A 24,204-nucleotide genomic window follows, 5' to 3' on the forward strand; every position below is an offset into this window, starting at 1 on the left:
GTGTCTAGTTAAACAGGAGGAGAAAAACACCCAGAGCTCGAGGACAGGATTCAGGAAGGTTATTTCTGTTGGTGCACGTTTCCGTTGCCCTGAACATTTTTAACGGTTTAAAGCTTCCCAGACACGTGGGAGGTGAAATTTTCAAATTTATTTATACAATGAAAATCAGTAGAAAAGTGTTTAAGGAATATAATTATTAATAACTTTGGAACAAGTTTACTTTTCATACATACATGCAGTCTTTAATCAGTTTATATGGCAAAAGTTTATCTAGAAGACATCTAAGCATCGGTGCACCTAAAAAGCTAATTCATCAGTGTTATGTTAAAAAAAATAATCCAAATAAAACAAACTTGCATATAGTCATTCACATTCATTTTATAGCTGCAATGAGCAATTTAAACACGGTAGAATAGATTACTTTCTACATGCTATGACCTGAATATCTCACATAATATTTATTGGGTGGGTTTAAATAATAATGCAGCTGTGTTTGTGTGTGTACCTACATACTGCATGTGAATTATCTTCCAGACAGTTCTTTAGGATGTTCAAAAAAAGCATCCTATTGAATAATTAGCAATCATTGCATAAATGAAAACAGCAGCTATTACTGCAAAAACTACTGCAACGTGTTAGCGGAACTATTTTCCGAGGCTTTGTCTCACTGTTGTTACTCTCATCGTCTTAGAGGAAAAAAATGGGCTCATGTCCAGTTTTTATTTTTATTCTTGAATAGGCTCAGTGGTGTTTTCTGTGGAGTCTGCAGTAACAGACAGGCTTATGTGTTTGTATTGATCTGTAATGTGACTCCTTTGCTCAGCCAATAAATCAATACCCCGCATAGCTCCATGCTAGAAGTGTAGGCAGACTGCAAGCAGACAGCCAGACATTGTAAGCTGTTAATGGACTCATTATCACTGCTGCACTCCAACAAATAGTTTCTGTGCGGTTGGCTGTGTGTGCTTCCTGTTTTTCTTTTTTCTTCTTTTCTTTTTCATGTTGAACTTATAAAAGCCTGTGTGTTGTTCACTCTTCCAGTGTTGTTTTCTTACTTAGTCACAAAAAGTAACATTATTACTTCCAGGAATTGCTCAGTATTTCTTTTAACTGTGGCCCAATGCAAAACTACTGTTCCTAACCATTCTTAGTTTACCATGCAGTTTTATTCTCTCTCTATTGATCTGTTTTTACCACATCAGGTTAAGATATTGACAACATCAGTACCTTTTTTCTTTATCTACATGGTTTCTAAGTGGAAAGAACTGCCCAGCAGAGTTTACCTGTTCTCTCTGTGCTTGTGTGGGTCCTCACCAGGGGCTGCAGCTTCCTCCCACGGTCCACAGACATGCCTCTTAGATTAATTAATGATTAACTGGTGATTCTAAATTGGCCGTAGGTATTAATCTGAGTGTGAATGACTGTCTGTCTCTGGGTGTTATCCCTGTGATGGACTGGCAACGTGCCCTTCACAAGGATAAGCGATTAAAAATGGAAGAGCGATTTTTCATTGTTATTCCTGTGTTTTGAAGTCAGATACATTGCAGACAGTTAAATATTTGTGTACATAAACACTTTCAAAAGCCAGATTTTTTTCTCATGAAATGACCTGACGCTTAGATGCAGGATCCAGTCACCTTTGACCTGTCTGTGAGGGTAAACAGGTAGAACTTGAGCAAAACATCAGGAAAGACTGACAAATCTCAGTGTGTATTTTGTTTCTTGAGGAAAAGAGGTCTTGCTTTTTATTATACATACATGCCGCCCGTTCAACCTCCTGCATGTATTCATGCTTTGCTCAGACTCTAATTAGATTAGGATAACATAGACAACAAGGTGGCAGCGTTACTGAAGTACCTCCCATGCTGATGCCCCAGCTTCTTGTACTGTCCCCTGCCGAGGGGGGGAAGATAAAACGAGGAAGGAGATGGCGGCGAGGGAGAGAAAAGGGGCTAAAAGGGAAAGAGAGAGAGGGGAGAGAGATTAAAGAGACTGACGAAGAGGGGGAGGAAAAGGAAAAAGATGGAGAAAAGATGTGAGATGGATTCTCTCAGAGGGGTAGAAACTCTGGCTGGTGAGAAGTAGAAAGAAATGATTAAATACACAATAAGAATATACAAAGTGATGTCAGAGTTATGTATGCAGGGTGGAAGATGAACAACGATGGAAATAGACAGGAAATTAAACTGAAACGATTCCCCACAGTTTGTATTTTTCATACCATGAAACATTCAGCCACATGGATTTGAATCCATTCATTATAAGCCATCTGGACAGGTTTACTATGTCCAGCCACAAACTGTTCGAATAACAGATGGTTACAGTGAGGTGGACAACTCTACCACGTTATACCCGCGAGCACGAACACACTTTCACACACGCCTCTAATGCACGTATCCGATGATGTGAAATGAGGTGCAATACTTTACCCTTTCTTTCTTTTCCTGCTTGTCTTTACGAGTCATTTTTTATTTCACTAGGTTCCAACATCGATCTAATTTTTCTGTATGTTTTGATTAATTATAATAAGAATGATTCTCTGCAGAATAAATGCTTGTAAACCCTGTTTTTTAACAGTTGCTAAACCACTAGCTAGCACAGAGGAGTGAGGTGCAATTTTAAACAATTATGTGGCAGATTTACCTCTCAGAATTCATATTTCTGTATGTGTAATTTAAAATAAATTGGTAGTGATGCCTGCTGTGAAAGAATGTTGTTGGTTGCTTTCAAGAGAAACCCATCTCCAGCTATTGACAACAAAGGTATTACTACGGGTAGAAATAAAGGCAAAACTACAAAAATAAAAGCTACATTTCAGAAACTGAATTTCTTTTTAACCTCCCATGTTCCATCACCTCCCATAAATAAAAGGCATTCACCAGCAGCAGTTTAATTTTGTGGTCTGTCTGTGTCTGCAGGTGGCTCACATACCTGCTGCTCCTCATCCTGGACCTGATCATCTGCCTGCTGGCCTGTCTGGGACTGGCCAAGCAGTCCCGCTGGCTGCTCACAACGTGAGTATATACCCTGTAACATTGGGCTATTTTACAGCAACAAGCTATCTTTTTGTTCACATGAAAAGTGGTAATCTGTTCCTTCCCCCCAATTCTTATATGTGATATTTTTCTTCTCTTTCCTTGCACAGCAGGAGGGAGAGACAGTGGGTGAAAAGCAAAGGCAGGATATATAAAAGAAAAAGTCAGTTGGGAGATTAGTAGGCTAAGCCTTAACTAACTGTGTGCTATTATGGAAATAAAATATATTCATTTTTCTTTTCTGAAAATATTCAATTTTTCTATTTTTTTTTTAAACAAAAAATAGAGATGAGTTGAGCGAATTAGTATGAGTTGGTGTAGATGAAGGAAGCTTGAGGCGTGGTAAATGTCTGTGAACAAAGCAGCAAAGCACTGAATTACATCCTTGCTCAAACACTCCTCTTCTAGCCATTTCCGTATTCCCTTTTCTTTTTAGCATTGCCAGCAGTGGGTTGAACTTGTTCAGCGTTACTGTCTCAGTGGCTCTGCTTTGCAAAGAGGTTTGGAAAGCAGGGGAGAGATGAGATGTTATCAGCAATACAACTTCCTGAAGATTATTTTCCCTCTTTAACACTTGACCTGTTCTAAATAGGCTGGGCATGAATTACATTAAACAACAGTAGGTACAATTTTATTGTATCTCCAGATTATATAGCATGTAATTTATACCTTTTTTGTTGTGGTTTTTAGTTGTATCACACTAATGCTACTCTTTAGGAGTGACAAACATCCAGAATGAAAGATAAATATGTGACAGCACATGCCAGCTATACTAAAACATAAGCAGTAAAAGAAAAAAAACACAGTAATACATTAACAGGTGTTGGTTCGTCTGCCTTTTAACAGGCGGCCAGAATGTGCAGCATGTTGGTGTTAATGAACCTAACAATCACTCTCCCACACACTGTAGTGCATGTTTTGCTGAAACGGAGCTTTCACAGAAAGAACATGAAATCTGTCCTGCCTTCATTCCTTCATGAGGCATCCTGTCTCTTGCAATCAGTCATTTCAGGGTGTGAGTTCTGCTAAACTTGCCCTACTAACCACAAATGCACTCGAAGACTAACCCTATACACACACACACACACACACACACACACATAAGATGAGTCAGTGTGAAGAGTGTCTGCCTTCCCAAGAGATGCAGTCTTCCACTAGAGTGGAAGTGGTTGGGGGCAAATTACACTCTGGAGGCCTACCAACTCTTTCTGGTACATGCCGTCTGGCTGGGTGTTACTGTGACATACAGTAACAGCTTACACCTACACGTTAGAGATTTATAAAGCTCACTGTCAGAGAGATGTTTATTTATGGATCTTTTACAACTGCTTGTTTTTGTGAAGAGGCATTTGTTGCGGTCGAGTTTTTCAGCCGTGATTCTTTTTATACGCCTTTAACGTGGCAAGGACATTTTGGTTTGGTGAATAAAAACTGTCATCTCAAACCCGGATACACAGAAACTATTATGCATATTCGGTCTGAAAGTGCTGTAAAGTATAAAAAGCTTCAAGTGCATGTGTATTCCTAAAGTAAAGGACAGAGGAAATTTAATTTCCCTGGATGGCGGAGATCATTAGGACTGTGATGAGCAAGGATTCGCAGCGCAAGTTGCGTTAAAAGTAATAAACGGTTTTTCAGGGGAGGCCTGAATTTCTTAAGTAACCTTGAATATCCAGATTACGAACTCAAGAACACTTAACAAGCCCGAAGCAAATAAAGAGCAGGCTTTAGTTCAGGCAGCCGAGTCTGCTTCAACGCTCACATGACTCACTGTAGAACATTTCCAGCTCACCCTTTTAATCATGGAGCTGTAATTAAGCCTCATTATTGTGCTTGTATACTGCTGATTTGCATTTAGAGAAATGTAAAGCAATCTGAATTGCACTTTCACGGGCACAACAAAGAAGTGCTTTTAATTAACATATCTGACAGATGTTCAATGGCAAGATATTTCATTCATCTTACATAACATGGCATGAGTAATATCTCTTAAAGTCTTGGAAAGACACTAAAAATGACAGAATAATACTATGAGCTGGGAAAAAATACAGTGCTTTTTGCCATATAATGCCTGTTAGTATAATTGAGCGTTCGATTATGTTGTCCTAAAAAACATATCAGTCAACCATCTCTTACTAAATAGTTATATAAATTTAGAATATGTGCAGCATTAATGTTTGGCTTTTATCTTCTTAGCTAATTGCTCATCAAGCATAAAACATCAAGCTCATCTCAGCAGGAAGTGGGAAGTGACAATACTAATTTTCCCCTCAAGGGAAATCTAGATTCAGAGCCCACGGTTAGGTGCTGTGGTGGGCGTGGGGCTTCTGAAATGCTGACAGCAGTAGTCTAAACAAGCGTTGGTATGTCTCTCAGGTTAGTGTGTTTGCACTGCGTTGAATTGATGGTCTAACTACACCTCTGTGATCAAAAGCTTGCATTGTAAGTCTGTCACTGGGGGGGGGGGGGGGGGGGGGGGGGTGCCATGTAAGTGCAGCAGCAAGCTTGAGTTGGGTATCCTGAAGGGTCCCTCACTTCACTTCATATTTGGAAAAAATAAACAAGGAAGTGAAAAATAAATGAGCCAGGGAGAGATAATGTTCCTGCTGTAGTGGAAAACCTTTAGCATATGTTGGCAGTTTACCCATTAGTGCTGGGGTAAACATTGAAGGAGGTAATTGCACAGATAAACCTGTTCAACTACTCGTTAATGCAAATATCTAATCAGCTAGTCATATGGCAGCAACTCAGTGCATTTAGGCATATAGATATGGCCAAGACAAACTGCTGATGTTCAAACTGAGCATCAGAATGGGGGAAAAAGGTGACCTAAGCGACTTTGAGGTTGTTGGTGCCAGACTGGCTAGTCTGACAATTCCAGAAACTGCTGATGTACTGGGATTTTCCCAACAAATCCCAGTAGATCATCTCTGAGATTTCCAGAAAGTGGTTTGAAAACAAGTCAATGTCCAGTGAACAGCAAAAATGTCTTGTTGATGCCAGAAGTCAGGTTGCCATTTTTGTCAGTTAAGAACAAGAAACTGAAGCTGTAGTTCTCACAGCTCACCAAAATTGGACAATAGAAGACTGGAAAGGTCTGGTCAGGCTCAGGCTGCTGATGGTGGTGTAATCATATGTGGATATTTTCTTGAGATACTTTGGGCCATTTAATACCAGCTGAACACTGCTTAATGTTCAGCTAGTATTAAATGGGCAACAGTGCACTCACTGTTGAACGTGACAGTGAGTGCACTATACTCACATGGCCGCCACAGTCACTAGATCTCAGGCCATGTCCACACTAATGTGTTTTCGTTTGAAAACGCATCTTTTTGTCTCCGTTTTGGCCTTCCGTCCACACTGAGACGGTCAAGGAAAACGCTCTCCAAAGCGGATACGCGTGGCAGTGTGTACGGCAAACCCGGAGCCTTTTCGAAAACGATGACACATGCATCATGTGATGCAGTCATGTGACCAATTAAGCTAAGATAGCGGAGGGCATTATACAGCAGTTCTTTTGTTTGCGCTCAATTTTGACAGCCCTATTAGACATTAATATCAGTTTGTACATGACCAGATAGCTTTTCTTCAAATTCTTTAACTCAATCGCTTTTGCAACTTCGTACTTTTGTGTTACTCGCAGCGACAACTACACCTCATTGTTAGTCCACTTAAAAAACTCGGTGCTTTTCCTCGACATTTTGCTGCGACGTTTCAAAGAGCCAGAAAGTAACTAAACGGCAGACAGAATTGACGCAGGTCGAAACGTCTTGCGTTTCACGCATGCGCAATACTGGAACTTAGGCGTTTTCTGCCGTTTCAATGTGGATGCACAACTCTGTGAAAACGACTGAAAATGATAGTGTGGACACGGAGTGTTTTCTGATGAAAACGCCGTTTTCTAATTTATCCAGGCTAATGTGGACGTAGCCTCAATCAACGCAATGTTTCTGACATGTTGTTGAATCTATGCCAGGAAGAATTAAAGCAGTTCTAAAAGAAAAAGTGGTCCAACCAAGTACAAGCAAGGTGGACCAAATGAAGTCCTCAAGAAAGACGCATCATTTTCGGTTCAAACTACCCTGTCCAAACTAGCCCCTTGTGTCAAAGGTGTCCCATAAGGAAGTGTGCCGGAGCCTTTGTGTTTTTCCAAAGATAATATAGAGTTTATTAAGATAAATTTCTTAAAAGTTTAAGGCACTTGCCCGAAGGAAGGAAGACAGGGATACATTTAGTTACTTTTTGTAGAAACAATTTATATTCACATAATAATTATACTATACTAAGTATAATCATCATAATTATACTTTACCTTAATTGTACACACTGACTAAGTAAATCCATATTACCACAACTGTCTTCATAATTAAGACATTTTAGACAATAAGGTCAATCTCCTAAATTTGCTCGGAGGAAATAAACACAATTTAATGAGTTGCAGTCCAAGTTAGTCTGTGATGGTTTGTAAGATGGCAATCACAAGGTGGAAGCCAAAATTAGAAACTGAGAGAAATATGTGATTACTATGTCAAGCTAATTAGCACTGGCAGTGAGGTCTCAGTACCCATGCATATCTGCTCTGAGGTCACATCTCTATCATTTTGCTCAGTTTTAATTAGAACATTTAATGGGGGCTTGTGTAAGGATGACAAAGCTTTCACTTTCTATACATTTATACAGGGAGTGCAGAATTATTAGGCAAATGAGTATTTTGTCCACATCATCCTCTTCATGCATGTTGTCTTACTCCAAGCTGTATAGGCTCGAAAGCCTACTACCAATTAAGCATATTATAGGTGATGTGCATCTCTGTAATGAGAAGGGGTGTGGTCTAATGACATCAACACCCTATATCAGGTGTGCATAATTATTAGGCAACGTCCTTTCCTTTGGCAAAATCGGTCAAAAGAAGGACTTGACAGGCTCAGAAAAGTCAAAAATAGTGAGATATCTTGCAGAGGGATGCAGCAGTCTCAAAATTGCAAAGCTTCTGAAGCGTGATCATCGAACAATCAAGCGTTTCATTCAAAATAGTCAACAGGGTCGCAAGAAGCGTGTGGAAAAACCAAGGCGCAAAATAACTGCCCATGAACTGAGAAAAGTCAAGCGTGCAGCTGCCAAGATGCCACTTGCCACCAGTTTGGCCATATTTCAGAGCTGCAACATCACTGGAGTGCCCAAAAGCACAAGGTGTGCAATATACTCAGAGACATGGCCAAGGTAAGAAAGGCTGAAAGACGACCACCACTGAACAAGACACACAAGCTGAAACGTCAAGACTGGGCCAAGAAATATCTCAAGACTGGTTTTTCTAAGGTTTTATGGACTGATGAAATGAGAGTGAGTCTTGATGGGCCAGATGGATGGGCCCGTGGCTGGATTGGTAAAGGGCAGAGAGCTCCAGTCCGACTCAGACGCCAGCAAGGTGGAGGTGGAGTACTGGTTTGGGCTGGTATCATCAAAGATGAGCTTGTGGGGCCTTTTCGGGTTGAGGATGGAGTCAAGCTCAACTCCCAGTCCTACTGCCAGTTTCTGGAAGACACCTTCTTCAAGCAGTGGTACAGGAAGAAGTCTGCATCCTTCAAGAAAAACATGATTTTCATGCAGGACAATGCTCCATCACACGCGTCCAAGTACTCCACAGCGTGGCTGGCAAGAAAGGGTATAAAAGAAGAAAAACTAATGACATGGCCACCTTGTTCACCTGATCTGAACCCCATTGAGAACCTGTGGTCCATCATCAAATGTGAGATTTACAAGGAGGGAAAACAGTACACCTCTCTGAACAGTGTCTGGGAGGCTGTGGTTGCTGCTGCACGCAATGTTGATGGTGAACAGATCAAAACACTGACAGAATCCATGGATGGCAGGCTTTTGAGTGTCCTTGCAAAGAAAGGTGGCTATATTGGTCGCTGATTTGTTTTTGTTTTGTTTTTGAATGTCAGAAATGTATATTTGTGAATGTGGAGATGTTATATTGGTGTCACTGGTAAAAATAAATAATTGAAATGAGTATATATTTGTTTTTTGTTAAGTTGCCTAATAATTATGCACAGTAATAGTCACCTGCACACACAGATATCCCCCTAAAATAACTAAAACTAAAAACAAACTAAAAACTACTTCCAAAAACATTCAGCTTTGATATTAATGAGTTTTTTGGGTTCATTGAGAACATGGTTGTTGTTCAATAATAACATTATTCCTCAAAAATACAACTTGCCTAATAATTCTGCACTCCCTGTATAGACTAGCTATAACAGAAGTTTACAGCAAAATATTTTTTAGTAGAGAAGAAAATCCCCTTCCCACTCTGATTTAATTCAGTCACTTGACCTCATCCTTGAATGCATTTACTAGCATCATCTGACCTGCTCATTGAACTCTGTAACTTTTGCACTTGACTCAACTTTAAACCCTATTTTCCTTGTATCCCATTGATTCCCATTCGTCTCACAGAGCACAAAACTGAATAATTTATTTTAATTTCACTTTAGTTTTAGGAATAAAGCTCTAGTTTGCAACAACAGTCATCACAGGGCACTTTACAAAGAAGAGTAATTACCTTTTCTCTATGTAGTGTTGAGAAGACATCAAACAATAAACACTCATCAACTGATGGGCTCAGTTACCGTAGATCAGAAACATGTAGCTACAGAGCCAAAACGAGGAAAGACTGGAAAAACAAAGACAGAGAAATGCACGGTGAATGAAAGAGAAAACTCCTTTCAACACAGAGCAGTTTGCAGTTCATGTGCCCCGCTTCCCATTTACATTGGGTCTCAGTATGAAAAATTCTACATACTACTACACACGCTTAAGTCATCTGAACATTTTTCACAGGACTCTATCCAGTGCTGTGAAAAACCAACTGGAACCCATGATTTTTTTCCACAATTTCTTTTGCTGTATAACTTTGTCATAAACCAACATCATCATCGCATTCTTGTGGAGCAATGTGGCCCACTCTTCTTTACAAATTTGCTTCAGTTCACTGATTTGCAGGTATTCATCTGTGCACTGGTCTCTTTAGATCCCACCACAATATTTCAATCAGGTTGACTTTGGCATACAGAGAGGTTGACTTGATGTCTCCAGACTACCCAGGTTCTGTGACTGTGAAACGAGCCTAATTAGCATAGCATAGCATCTTTATTTATAATGCACTTTACATCCGACAATGTTAGCCAAAGTGCTACAAATATAAAACAAAGAGAAAATTAAAAATAATATAATTAATAAGAAACATATTAAGAAACGTCAACAAGTCCTGCTGTGCTGAAAGCCAAGGTGAATAGATATGTTTTAAGACGTGATTTAAAAACAGATAAGGAAGGCGCCTGTCTAACATGTAAAGGCAACTCATTCCACAATTTTGGTGCTGCCACAGTAAATGCCCGATCCCCTCTGAGTTTACGATTAGTCCTGGGCACGCTTAGGAGGAACTGGTCTGTCAACCTGAGGGACCGGGAAGGTATGCATGGATGAAGAAGCTCAGAGAGGTACAGAGTGGCAGCATTGGACAAACATTTAAAAACCAAATAAAAGTAGCTTAAAATGGATCCTAAAATGCACGGGCAGCCAATGAAGTGAATATAAAACTGGGGTGATATGCTTGCATCTACAGTGCCAGTCAAAAGACATGCTGCAGCATTCTGAACTAGCTGCAGTTGAAAAACAGAAGATTGACTCACCCCATAATAAAGAGAATTACAGTAATCCAGCCGAACGGCTACAAAGGCATGGATTACTGTTTCAAATTGCTAATTATCATCCTTCTACCACCGCGCTTGACAGTTAATATGAGGTGTTTATACTGACATGCTGTGTTTTTTGGTTTCGTTTTTTTTTGCCAAACATGGTCCCATATGTCTAAAGAATGTTGTTCCAGAGATCTTGTGGTTTGTTCAGATGCAACTTTGCAAAATTAAGCTGTACTGCCTTTTTCTTTTTTGTTACAGATGTTTGCTTTTCTCCCGTTAACTCTTCCAAACAAGCCATACTTGTTTAGTATTTTTCTAACTCTACTGTCATGAACTTTAACATTAACCAGCTAACTGTGGCCTGTAGAGTTTGAGATGTAGCTTAACTGTTTTTATATTTTTTTGTGCAGTTTCTCTGAGCATTGCAAAGTCTGGCTTTAGGGTGAATTTGCTGGGAAGATTGGCAACTGACTTGTTTTCCAGTTGTGAATAATCTTTCTCACTGTAGTATGATAGGCTTCCCTGTGGACAGCAACGGTTGCTTCTCTCAGGCTATTCCTTTCGCCTTTCTTCTTTGGCATTGTGATAACACAGACCTGAATGTTCCAGACCAGCAAATTGACCCAAGACAAAAAAAAAAAGAAGAAAGAGCTATTCACTCATTGGAAATAACGGTTGGAGCATTTGACCATTGCTGTACAAGCTGCCAACTTTTCTTACATTTACAACTTGTCAAACCTTTGTCCACATATCCAAAGCTAAATTCTTTTACACCGAAGAAAATAAAATATACGCCAAGACACAGCTGCAGTGTGTAGGTTATCATTCAACTTATGGTTGTCTTAAGAGCTTGAGAAAACAAGTGAACTGAAGAAGCATCTTAGGTGAACGATGAAAACATAAAGAAGTCCAGTTTTCTTCATTGTTCAAACTCTTATGACCCTAAATTAACATCCATCCAATTCAGTACCCATCCCAGCAGCCATGGGGTGAGAGCCGGTGTACACTCTGGACAGGCTGCCGGTCTATTGCAGGGCTAACAAGCCTAAATTAGCCTAAATTGCCAAAATCATTTTCTATGTTAATGTATGTATAATAGTTAATCCACCAGTATGCACAAGCTCTTTATCAAAACAGCATTTTTAATGCTAAAATATAATTATAGTTGTTATGAAAGAATTTTCTAATTTGTTGTTATAACTATAGATATAGATATCAATATAGATATAGATAGCTAACGGTAGCCTTTCCATCTATGCTGACAATGTATTCCTGTTACTGTCAAACAAATTATTGGTGCATCACCAAGATGGTGGCTAGTGAAAATGAAAAGTGTACAGAATTTTACACTCAGGGTTTTGTCTGTTTTAAGCATACCACCAAGTTACTTGGAGTGTACCGGGTGTAGCTGTTCTTTTTAGTGTGGCTACTCTAGGCAAACAAAAGAGGAAATATGTGATTTGAGATGCAGCATTAGTATTTCATGGGAAAAATACAGGAAGAGCACAGTCTTCTAAGGCCAGTGTCCTAGCTATCAATTTTAGAGAAAGTGAGAATTTGCACCAAAATACAAAAGGTTCATTCTTTTCTGCTGCTATATCTCTGCAGCAGGTTTGATGAAATTTGGCCATGTAGCTTTTGTGTAATTTTGCTGACAGAAAGAGAGACAATTGGCACAGCAAATGTAACCCTGTGAGGCTCTTGTCTGCGAGGAGGAATTACAAAAGTGTCAGAAAAGGAATCAGAATTTTCTTCTTATCCCTTTATAGTTGTTGTAGTTACCACCAAGAACCAGATGTGATACTGGTGTAAAGTGTTCTATACAGTACCCCTTATATAGCCATATGCAGATATAATCACATATTAATGCAAGTTATCGCAGTGAACGAGTAAGACGGTGAAGAACGTTTGCATTAGTTCTGCTTGTCGAGTCTAAAATAAGATAAGGAATCTGTGAAGCCTCACTCTCTTTCCTATCTCGCAAATTGTCTGGGCCTAGTGAGAGGTCTGTATCAGACAGAAGGAAGGAGACAGACTTTAAGTATGAGGATCTGATTTGAAGGCAGAGGGCGTTGAAAATACACTGTAGAGAGGGCAAAGGGAATATATAGAGAAGTAGAGATAAAGAGAAAAGGACAGAAGTAGCGGATTGTAAGTTCAATATTGGGAGCTCAGTATCAATTCAGTGCATTGAGAAATGGATTAGCCTGGGATCTGTGGGGTGCTGAAAGATGAACAGGCTGGCGATGAGCCTGGACATGCATAGAAAAAAAATCCGATTTAAACTGTGGTGACATGAATCAGGAGCTTATTGGATTTTCTGGAAATTCTTTTCACTTAACCAGAGCTGATCTATGATTGTCTTTAATAGGTATTGATCTCCTATTTTAGTACATCAACACTTTCCTGCATGCCAAAATGGACAGCCAGGGCCTGCAATCTCTCAGCCTCTGTGTAAATCATTTGATGTCATCATCTTATCATCTAATAAGTTGACATCATCAGGGTATGGATTCACTGTAAAACAAACACATGGGTGCAGGAACATCCATCCACTGAGTTCGCTATAATCAGATGTCGGCAAACAGAGCGGATGAGCACTGTTGAAGATTAGCTGTTCTTCTGCAGCTGTATGTTGAAGCAGCAGAATCAACTCCATGGAAGTAAACATGACTGCTGTGACTTTTTCTGGTGATGACAGCCCAGTGACATCAGCATTTCTTCCTCTTGGGTCGCGAGCCATTTCTTATGAGTAGCAGAAGCTGTTATGACACGGACTCTACAATAGCTCTTTTTGTTTCTCCATTTTGATTGTTATTTTGTTATATACAGTAGTTATAAGACATGCTTAAAACATGCAACTATTCCAAAGGGGTCGCTTTATTACTAGTTTGGAAAAGCAGTTGCTTGCAAAGATAATGACTCAACTCTACTTTGAAGCGTCTCTTAGCATTCATGGCATTCATCTTTGTGATTTTTCTATCAGTGCAAAGACACAGATTAAATGGAGTGATTAGACTTAATATTAGTGGCTCAAAAACACAGCTTCAAAAGAATGTTGATGTAGGAACCATATCAAATTGAAGGTGCTGATATACCACTGATATAATAAGTGCAGATTCGTATGACAAACCCAGAGTACTTCTTGGTTTTCTAGCAGTGTGATTACAATAGTGTTTACCTGTAATCACTGCAAGTAATTGGAATGAACCTAATGCAAACCGGGTCAAGTATTTAAATCACTGACTCATTCACTTGGATAAATACCAAGCTTTAATGAGCCATTGTGTCCTGGTTCACTGAGCCTTCAGTTAATCTTAGTTTAATTTAGCAAATAAACAGATCACTGCACTGAGTTTCAACCTGACCCTGTTGTTTCTTTGTATTTCTGCAGGATGATGGTGTTTGGAGTGCTGACGCTAGTCCTGAGCTGGACTTCACTGGGAGCTGACCTGGCAACCGCTGTGGTAAGCTCCCTCGCTTTCTTACCCCTGAGTGACTGACTTACTTTGATATAAAATACCCTAAACTGGTCACCTCTCTTATGATACTTGATAGTTTGCAGAAACTATCTATCTATTTAAGGTATTAGCTGCTCATTAGTGGTTCTAAGCTTAAAAGCCAAGTATTTAAGCTTTATCAGGATGTTAAGGTTACAAAAATTTTTATGAAATCAGTCTAAGTGACAGAGATCCCTCACAGATGCACAGAGTCATCTAAACAGGTTCTAAAACTGCCCAATCTCAAATTCTTCTGATCACAGCTATCCGTCTACCACGTCATGAGCTTTTGATCTCTGCTGTCAAAACACACGGCACTAAAAATAGACTGACAAAAGAACAAAATTGCAAACCCACACCTTCTCAGCAGCATTATACAGAGCTCAATAACCCGATTCCAATTCAAGGATTATGACAACACGAATCCAATTGCCGTATTCACACTGAGTAGGTGATTAATTTCAGTGTTTTTCCTCTCTCATCGTCCCAAGGCTTAAAAAAGCTGCGCAAGTGTTTGATCGATGTGGAGGTGAGAACTCACCGTGAAAATAGAGAGAAACATGAGACACGATGAATATCAGGTGGCTGAGCACTGGTGTTTGACTAAGCTGCCTCGGGCGTCTGTGCTATTTTTCTCAGTTTTGTTGCTGGATGTTGCTTTTTTTTTTTTTACTCAGGGCAGCAGAGGATTGTTTACACGTTTGAATTAAATTTGGAGATAATGAGCGTCAAGTAATCAGGAGTAAGTAACAGCGAGAAGTTTGATCTGTTGCACAGTGGTGTCTGGGTTTATCTTCCTTTTTATCTGCATGTTCAAGTCTTCTTTGCGAGGCTTCACTCGGTGTGGTCTTCATTTCCTGACACAATGACACTAATGGTTTCCTTTTATAGCAATGCTACGGCACACATGTATGACTAAAACACCAAAACCCCCATCTGCATCCACCGGTCAAGACATTGCAAATGCAGACAAATACAGAATTTCTCAGTAGATGATTCATCCTGTCCATTTAGTCTCCTGCACCATGACACATGCTGCGTTCAGGTCCATCTATGGTGTGTAAGGCTTATCTCAACGGAAAGACAGTACTTTCCCTTTAAGGAACTTGAAAGCATCCAGTAAATTACATGGTAATCTAACTAAAAGGTCTTCTTGTTCTACATCTCCCCTTGATAAATGAATAATATAACTTTTCATAAATTGCTTCAGAAGAGTCACGGGTACATCTTGTCCTCTCAGACGTAATGATTTTGTGTGTGTTACAAAATCATTACGTCTCACTTGTATGTAACGTGTCTGCTGGGTGTCACTGAGGCTGAGGCTGAATGAGTGATTTGTACACCCTTAAAAAATAAAGAACCTGTCTTTAGCGGTACAACAGCTTGTTCTTATTCTTATTCTTGTGGGCCGAACCTTGTAGAGCCCAGTCTTGAAACTCTGGTGACAATTTTGTACTTTATTAAAACAGCACATACACAGATCTGTTAAAAGAGTGTAAGAGTAGCTCTATTAGAAAACCATCAATATATTTTATTATTCATTCATACACTTGGAAATGATTTTGGTCAGGTTTGAACCCCGAAACATTTTGCTAGTAGATAACAGCACTAACTACTGAACCACGGTGCTGACAGTACACTGTATACAAGACAGATACAAAGTGAAACTTTTCTCTGGGGGGTGGGGGTCCAGAGTTAAAAAGATTTATACATAAATTCAATAAAAAAAATTGGCATTTTATGTGAATTAACAAAAACTCAGTGAGCTACAGTAACTTTTTCTGTAATTTTAGACATTAATTTGTCATAATTTAGGGGCCATGCTGACAGATTTCTTTAAACTTTCTAGAACAGCATTACTGATCAGGTTTTTCTGATATTTAAATATCTCAGGGTTTAAATGTGTAGTTAAACTTCTTTAGATTGACAGACAGTGGAGGTCCACTCATTTATTCCACTTAACATCAAACTGTAAAATGAGTTTGACATGAAATTAGTAGGACTGATAATATTTCTTTATGTTTCTGTAATGGTTAATTAACTGCTATACGCAAGATCTTTAAAAATGATATTTTTAATACCAGTATATAATTATAGTTAACCCTGAATTTTCTGATGTACTGTTTTGGAAAAAAATGTTTAAAAATCAGAAAACATGTTTTTTTGATTAGAATGCCAAATTAGTTATTTACTTGCAGTCCTTGACAGAAAAATTACTTTTAGCTGTTTAATTTTATGCTCAATTCATTACAGAGTTTTTTTCTGAGAAGTCCATGTGCTCAAATTTGGGTGTAAATATGTGAAATCAGTTTGCTATTAATTAATACCAAAATAAATAACAAAATAACTAATAATGAAAAATATTATTTTGACAAATTTCTGAAATGTTTTCCTTTTTTTATGACAGGTAGTCTAATAAATTCATTAAGGATCCAGTGTATAACCCTAGATGATACATTTGTGTAGATAGTCGGGATAGAAATTGGCTTTTACTGTACCTCTGTTTCTGAGAATTTATAGATAAAGTCCACCTGGGCCTTTTCTTTGCTTGGGAGTAAACATCATAAAGGCTTCGTAAAAGCAATTACATGAAGAATCTGCACTGGCTCCTCAGACATCATTTATATGTGTAAATAGGAGCTTGTGCTTATGTCGATGCAGGTGTTACTTCTTAAAGGAGATGTTTATGTGAAAGGCCCAGATTTCATGTGTGTGTGTTCCTTTATATAAATGTGAGGGTTATATGCAAACTGCTTGCATAAATGTTAGGCAGACAGTTGGTGCTTGTGAGTCAGTGTGGACTTCACAGTTTTCAGTTTCTAATAACAGACTTGTAGACATCATCGTATGAAGGCATTTCATCTTTAATAAATGTTGATTCATTCTTTATGCTTTAATCAGGTGTCTTCTTTAAACAAATTCTTTTAGAATTTATATCAAATAGAGAAAAGCGGCAAAAGCAGTTAGAATGTGTTTATTTGTTTGCATTTTTTGATCTTTTCAGCCCTAATTCCAAAAAACAAAATGTAACATAGAGAAAGATGTGAAAGTACTCATTAATTGAAAGGTCTCTTTTGAATTTACTATTCGATTGAATTTATGCAAAAACCTCATTTATAATAAAATCACTGACAGCATTTTCAGGCACTACAGACTGAACACAGGACAGGCCAACATTCCTGTTTAGATGTAATTGTTCTACACAATTTTTCAGCTCAGCGAGCCAGCTAGCACCTATGGAGAATTTGTGCGTATGTGCAGGAACGCCACACACATGGTGACCTCTTTAACCTCCACGTACCACTGCCATCTGAAAATGTCTGAAAATCTTCGACCTCCTCCACCCCGACTGAGAGCTGAACTTGTGAAAATCGATTTGCCACTGCAGTCGCGCAGCTGTGTCCCACTTTAAATAAGAATGCATTTCATTGCCCTGCTCTAATGACGCGAAAACACCCACCACAACCACAGGAACTAACAACTGTTTAGTACATAGAATCTGGATTTATCTGAGTTTCTGATCAGCTTCATGTGTGACTGCATTTACAGGTGTGACTGACAGACCTGCAAGATAATCTTCACATCCTGTCTGTGTGCAGACTGCACTTAAATTAATGGCTGAATCCTTAGTAAATAAATGCATAATGAATACACCCCATTGGCAGAACTCCTAATTACCAACAGTGGGTAGTCAGAACTTTGCATTTTCTGAGATTCACTGTCGTCCCTTCAGGAATTCTAACAGACTTGCTCCTGAATTGCAGAGCTCGTCTCTAACAAACTAGCTCAGGTTTGCTGGGAAACACAGTTTGCTTTATCTCTTCTGTGTGGGGCTCATTAGCGTACCCCCCAGAGAAGGTTAAGCTACACGCAGTGTTTGTCCTGAGCCCCGGGGACATTTAGCATTCAGACGGCACAGTTCAGCGGAGACTGCCACTTGTCTTTTGTTATTTTTGCCAAGGCAGGTTTCTTGTTAGCACTTTGCATTGAATTGAAAAGCATTCCTGTTAAGATGTGTTAAAGGGGTACAAAAACAGCCGTATTCCCTCTACTGTGTCAAAAGGCGCTAAAAATGATAGCAATCACTATTCATGTTTCTGGAAAAATGTTTTAGTACAAAATATGTATAAATAATTGTCAAGCTGATTACTTTCATTTGACACACCACATCATTCCTTCTTTGAAATGTGAGTCATGAATTTTTTTGTGAGTCATGAAATGTGAACCATTCAATCTTTTTTTCTGATATGTCCTTGTTTTCCACTCTCTTTCCACTCCTCTCACATCTCCTGTTTTATTTTAGGGCACGAGTGATTTCTGCATTTCCCCTGACAAATACATCATGAGTAAAACAAAGGATGTCATCAGTGCTGGTAAGTGTGGTGTGAATAATAATGATCGTTTAATGGATTCATTATGTGACATTAAATTTGTGGCCATGGCGATAATTGATATTTAGCAAGGCGAGGACAATGATGATGAAAAAACATTTTCTGCCTGCTTTTGTGTTTGTGTTTTCTCAGATATTGTTCATTACTATCTGTACTGCAACCAGACTCTCTCCAACCCCTTCCAGCAGGTAGGAAACGGGATGTGTTGCAGAGCTCCTCGCAAAAATTGCAGGTCATAAAATGTCCACACATCTAAGCCAAAAGAGTTTTGATTAACACAAAGAAATGTTCTGTAGACATTTGAAATTAAATCTTTATCCATAAATGAGGATTTATGATGTGCAGGTAAAACTGGACACTTGCTGGGTATTTTACAGATACAATTTAACGTTGTTAAATGTTGTTATTTTGGTGGCTATGCACTTGCCATCAACATTATTAGGTACACATGTTCAGCTGCTAGTTAACAGAAATGTAAGAGTCACAGGGTGACAACTCACTGCTTTTAGGCATGAAGACATGCTCAAAATGGGCTGGTGAAATTCAAACCAAGCATCAGAATGGGACAAAAAAGGCGATTTAAGTGACTTTGAACTGTGTTGTGGTTGGTTGTTGGTGCCAGATGGGCTGCTCTGATTGTTTCAAAGACTGCCGATCTTCTGGGATTTCCCCAGACAGTCATCTCAGGGGTTTGCAGAGAATGGCCCAAAAAGGAAAAAATATCATGTGAGCAGCAGCTCTCTGGGTGAAAATGGCTTGTTGATGCCAGAGGTCAGAGTAGAATGGCCAGACTGTTTCAAGCTTATAGGACAGGAACATAGCAGAAGGTATGCAGAAGAGCGTCTCTGAGTGTACAACATATTGAAGCAGATGGGCTACAGCAGCAGAAGACCACACAGGCTGTCTCTCTTGTCAGCTGATAACAAGAGTACAGTTCACACAGGTTCACCAAAACTGGAGTATAGAAGATTATAATGTTGCTTAGTCTGATGAGTCTCTATTTTTGCTGTGACATTTGAATGGCGAGAACAGAATTTGACAAAAGCGACATGAAAGCATCTGTCCTGCCTTATATCATTACATAAGTTCCTACTGGTGGTGTAGCAGTGTGGATACTGTTTCCAGCAAGATAACACATCGTGTCGCAGAGCTCAAAAAATCTCAAACTGAGATTGAACATCACCAGACACCATACCTCAATCCAGTAGAGCACCTTGGTGGAACAGGAGATTTGCATCATGGATGTGCACTCAACAAATGTGCAGCAACTGTGTGACGCTATCATGTTAGTATGGAGCAAAACCTCTGAGCAGTTTCCTGCACCTTACTGAATGTGTGCCATGAAGAATTAAAGAAGTTCGAAGACTAGTAAGGTGTACCTAATAAAGTGTCCCGTGAGTGTATGTTTATTTTGAATTTAACAAATCTGTTCAAACTACCCACTGCATCAACATTCAAATAGACGCTTTGTCCTGATTTTTTTTTTTACTTTTTTAAAGGTATTAATGAGGAAATATCAAACAGATTCATGATTAAGCCTAATATTAGTTTAATTATGGCAGGATTAATATTATATTCTTTTTTATAATCAGCCCTTAAAAGACTCCAAATTTCTCCTCAAAACTCCATCTTAGAAGTTTAAAGAAGAAACTGTTACTTATTCTTTTTTTTATTTATTAAAAAGAAACTTATCTGAATTTTTTTTTTTTTATCTCAGAAATGTGAATTGTGTAAACAGCATTTAAAAGACCATTTAAATACGAGCAAGGTCATTCCTGACTCATTTAAACAGACTTAAGACAGCTGTTGTTGTGGCGATACTAATCGATATTAATAGCTACAAAAAACAAATGTCGCTCCGTTTTAACAGCAAAATGCCTTCATGTCTTTTGAACTGTAATTTGCGATGCTCAGTCTTTGCTCATTTCTTTGCCCCTCAGGCTTCATCTTTGTCAGGCTTTCCCTTCGTCCAGCCCTGTCTGTCTGAGTTACATCCTAACTTCTAGCAGAGGAGTTATAAAACCACCAAGGATCAAAGACTGTCGCCATTATTTTTCTCTCTTTCTGTTCTTGCTTCCTTGATGCATGACAAAGCATACCTTAGTGTTACAAAACTGCCGAGACAAAGGCTATGAAATTGCACGTTAGATGAAACAACCTGGAGAATCTCTTCTCCTCCCACTCTTCTGAGGATCTGTGGAGTTACTCTTCAGGGAAGCAGTTTGTGGGTCACTTCACTGACTTCCCAGCTGACATCAGTCAGCAGTTAAGTCAATTTCTGTAAGTTCTGGTTCACCAGACCTCAGATCTTATTATCTGGCTCTTGTAGACATGCCCCGAGGAGCACACCACAAGAGCACAGCGGCAGAGGGCAGACAAGCGTCACCTTGCCTGGTAAACAAAGTCAGCGCTCTTTTCACTGTCACACAGATAGCCAACAGGTGCAAAGTTCACAAGCAAGCTGGCAGATACAGGAATTCACACTGACTGGCAAGCAAACAAGCTTCTCCCCCCTGTTTATCTTACTCTCTTAGGTGTTTGTCTCTCCGCAGTGCCCTGCGGGTCTACCTTCCTGCCCCAGCGTAACACTCCTGTGCCAACTCTTTATCTATTTTTATCATCTCTTCTCTTTTTTTTTTTACTGTCCTCCTCCATGCACTGTCTTTGTCCTATTTTTTCACTTTATTTGGCTTAGAACAAACTCACTCAAGCTAAAGTTGGGGGAAAAAAATCAATTGAAGCCAGTCGACTGTGTAGCAGAGAGCTACTGGGCCATGGACGATCGTGTAGATCGAGAAAAAATGTCAGATCAGAGGAAAGCAATTACATTTATGTATAGTTGAGGTAATTGACCACATCTTGTTTCAATTTAACACTGTGCCCCAGGCGTGGGGGTTTCCAGGCTCGTCTTGTTAGGCTGGATGACTGTGAAGATACAGATTTACTTTGAAGATATGGCAGATTAATTGATATATGATCATACTTGAATGTTAATTTTAAAAAAAAGGCAGGAACGATTGTGTTTCAGGTAGAACAGACTATCCCATTACTCTGGGCTGAATTTGGATGCTTATTTTGCCCCCTGCTGGTGGGAACATAGATCTGTTGTTGAGATGGGATATTGTGTCTCAAGTAACCAAAATCAAAGCATGTTAAAATGAAGTGAAGAATCTGACGTTTTGACATATAAAAATTTTATTTGTATTTATATTATCATAAGAAAAAGTTGGGTTTTTAATAAAGTTGTAAAATCTGAAATCGCTGTATAAAACAGGGGGAAACACAAACTGTGATAACACCCAATACCTCCAATGAAAATTAGATTTAGCTTAGGCCAGTCTTTTTGACCATTAACCTGGATTTTCCATTTCAATAAATCCAAACCAGATCAGTGACATAAAATCAAAGCCAATTATTATGGCATTAATGTTTTTACCTATAGTTTTTGAGGCTTTTTTTAAATTACTGTACATATTACAGTACCTCTATTACTCAGCCCAAGGCTTGCTGCATTCATATGTGTTATTTGCTTGCTGTTCATTTGCTTCTGTACTTTTGTTTGCAGCCTCTGGCCATCTTCCAGAGGTCTCTGACCACCATGCAGATCCAGATCCAGGGTCTGTTGCAGTTTGCTGTACCACTGTTTCCTACGGCTGAGGTATGGCACACAGAAACACTTTTATGCTGTAGTTTGAGAAAAAAAATAAGGGCTGAAGTGTTTTTCAATGATACGCTGACCTCTCCACAGAGAGATCTCCTGGGTATACAACATTTGCTCAACTCCTCGGAGGCCAGTCTGCACCAGCTGACCGCCCTGCTGGACTGCAGGGGGCTCAACAAGGTTTGTTCACTGCATCCTAATTGGCATTAGAGAAGCACAACTAGGTCAACTTGAGAGTAAGTGGCCATTCAGGATTTCAGAGTAAAACTGAAAGTGGAACTGAGAGCAGAGAAGATAAAAGTAATTTTAAAAACCTCTTTTGTTGTTTGCAAGTTTGTTTGCACAGTGCGGTTCATGACTGCAATGCGGTTTACGTGAATGATGTTGAAGTCCCACCGAATGTGCAAGACATAAATGAAGAAAATGATGACGCACACCGGTGCACTAAGTGCTTTTTCATCTTTGGCTCATTTTGTTCTGCTGTGTAGTCAAACATGGCAGCGAGAGTACAGATAATGAGCAAACAGTTTGGCCACATATCTGTGTTCTGCATTTGACCTCTTTAGGACTACCTGGATGCAATGGTGGGGGTGTGCTATGATGGAGTGGAGGGTGTACTGTACCTCTGCCTGTTCTCCATTCTGGCAGCCTGTGCCTTCACTGTCATGCTGTGTGCCATTCCCAGGGCATGGAGACAAATTGCCTGCAGGTCAGTACATTTTCAGGCTTGTCTGCCTGCTTGAGCGCCCTCATTTTCTCATTCTGCACCATTCTCTATGTACATCCCGGTGTACCGTCTAAGCCAGCACATACCAAAGAATACTGTAATTTGAAGTTTTGTTTCCATCAGGCGTCATTCACACCGTACCCAAGAAATGCAATATCGTAAACCTTTCCTCTGATGCTCCTTTCCTAATTTTTCACTGAAGGGAACAAGATTACGATGACATGGATGAGGAGGACCCGTTCAACCCACGGGCAAGGAGATTAGGGTCTCAGAACCCTGACCACACCAACATGCACAGCTTCTGCAGCTACAGCAGCAGCATGGGCAGCCAGACCAGCCTGCACCCGCCCGCCCCGGCTGTCTCCAATGCCCCAATGTCTGAGTACATGTGAGTCAAAAAAAAAAACAACTTGGGGGGGGGGGCGGAAAGTGACATCAGAAATTTGAGCCATATCCGAGTCACTTGTCTCATTTTTTTCTGCAGGAACCACACAGCTCTTTTCGGGGGAAATCCACGGTATGAGAATGTGCCTCTGATAGGACGAGGCTCTCCACCCCCATCGGTGCGTTGGGTCCCAGAGGCCAAGTCCTTCCTATGATGTCATTTCTTTCTCAGTTAAACTCAGGAAGTGGTTTTCTTAGAAATAACAGCTTATTATTTCTTTCATTTTTTTTAACTTGGTGACTCAGCTAACCTCCTTTGTTACATTTTACATTCACGTCACTTACATTTTAGTTCCGATTAAATCCACTCTTTTTAAAGGTTCTTTATAGTATTTAACCAGATACTCATGTGTTTTACACTGTGGCTTTTATTTTCTGCTGTGAACAACATACAGGAGGCTGGCTTACAGTGCCAAAGCAAGGAGAGGAGAAGTAATTTAGTTAATATTTAATATGAACAGAACATCATTTAGCCTCTCTCAGGCCTCTCTCTCGGGATAAGGTGACACAGGCCGTAACCCATAAACTCTTTCACTGTCAACACACAAGTTTTTCTTCCTCACTGAATTAACTCAGCACCCTGCTGGGCCTCTAGTCTCCTGTTATATCACAGAGATAAAAATAGAAACATTTTAAATGAAGTTTTCATTCAGCACACGCTCCTAATAGCATGCTGTACACCATTTTACAGATCTCTAATCTGGATTTTGCTTACAGTTATAGGAAAGAAATAAGTTTTTATC

At 39.5% G+C, this 24,204-nt stretch overlaps 1 protein-coding gene across 4 annotated transcripts in view; it reads left to right on the forward strand.

Annotated features, from left to right (window-relative positions):
• Positions 1-24,204, forward strand: part of ttyh2 (tweety family member 2) — a 70,667-nt gene that overhangs the window by 43,601 nt on the left and 2,862 nt on the right. For all 4 annotated transcript variants that reach the window (XM_080305022.1, XM_080305023.1, XM_026178243.2 and 1 more), the window contains 9 exons: positions 2,919-3,014; positions 14,133-14,205; positions 18,542-18,611; positions 18,762-18,817; positions 22,195-22,287; positions 22,378-22,470; positions 22,857-22,999; positions 23,220-23,405; positions 23,502-23,580. In XM_080305022.1, coding sequence (XP_080161148.1) covers positions 2,919-3,014; positions 14,133-14,205; positions 18,542-18,611; positions 18,762-18,817; positions 22,195-22,287; positions 22,378-22,470; positions 22,857-22,999; positions 23,220-23,405; positions 23,502-23,580 — 889 coding nt within the window. The remainder of the gene's footprint in view (positions 1-2,918; positions 3,015-14,132; positions 14,206-18,541; positions 18,612-18,761; positions 18,818-22,194; positions 22,288-22,377; positions 22,471-22,856; positions 23,000-23,219; positions 23,406-23,501; positions 23,581-24,204) is intronic.

The sequence above is a fragment of the Astatotilapia calliptera genome, chromosome 8, assembly GCF_964374335.1.
Source record: "Astatotilapia calliptera chromosome 8, fAstCal68.1, whole genome shotgun sequence".
Classification (NCBI taxonomy): domain Eukaryota; kingdom Metazoa; phylum Chordata; class Actinopteri; order Cichliformes; family Cichlidae; genus Astatotilapia; species Astatotilapia calliptera.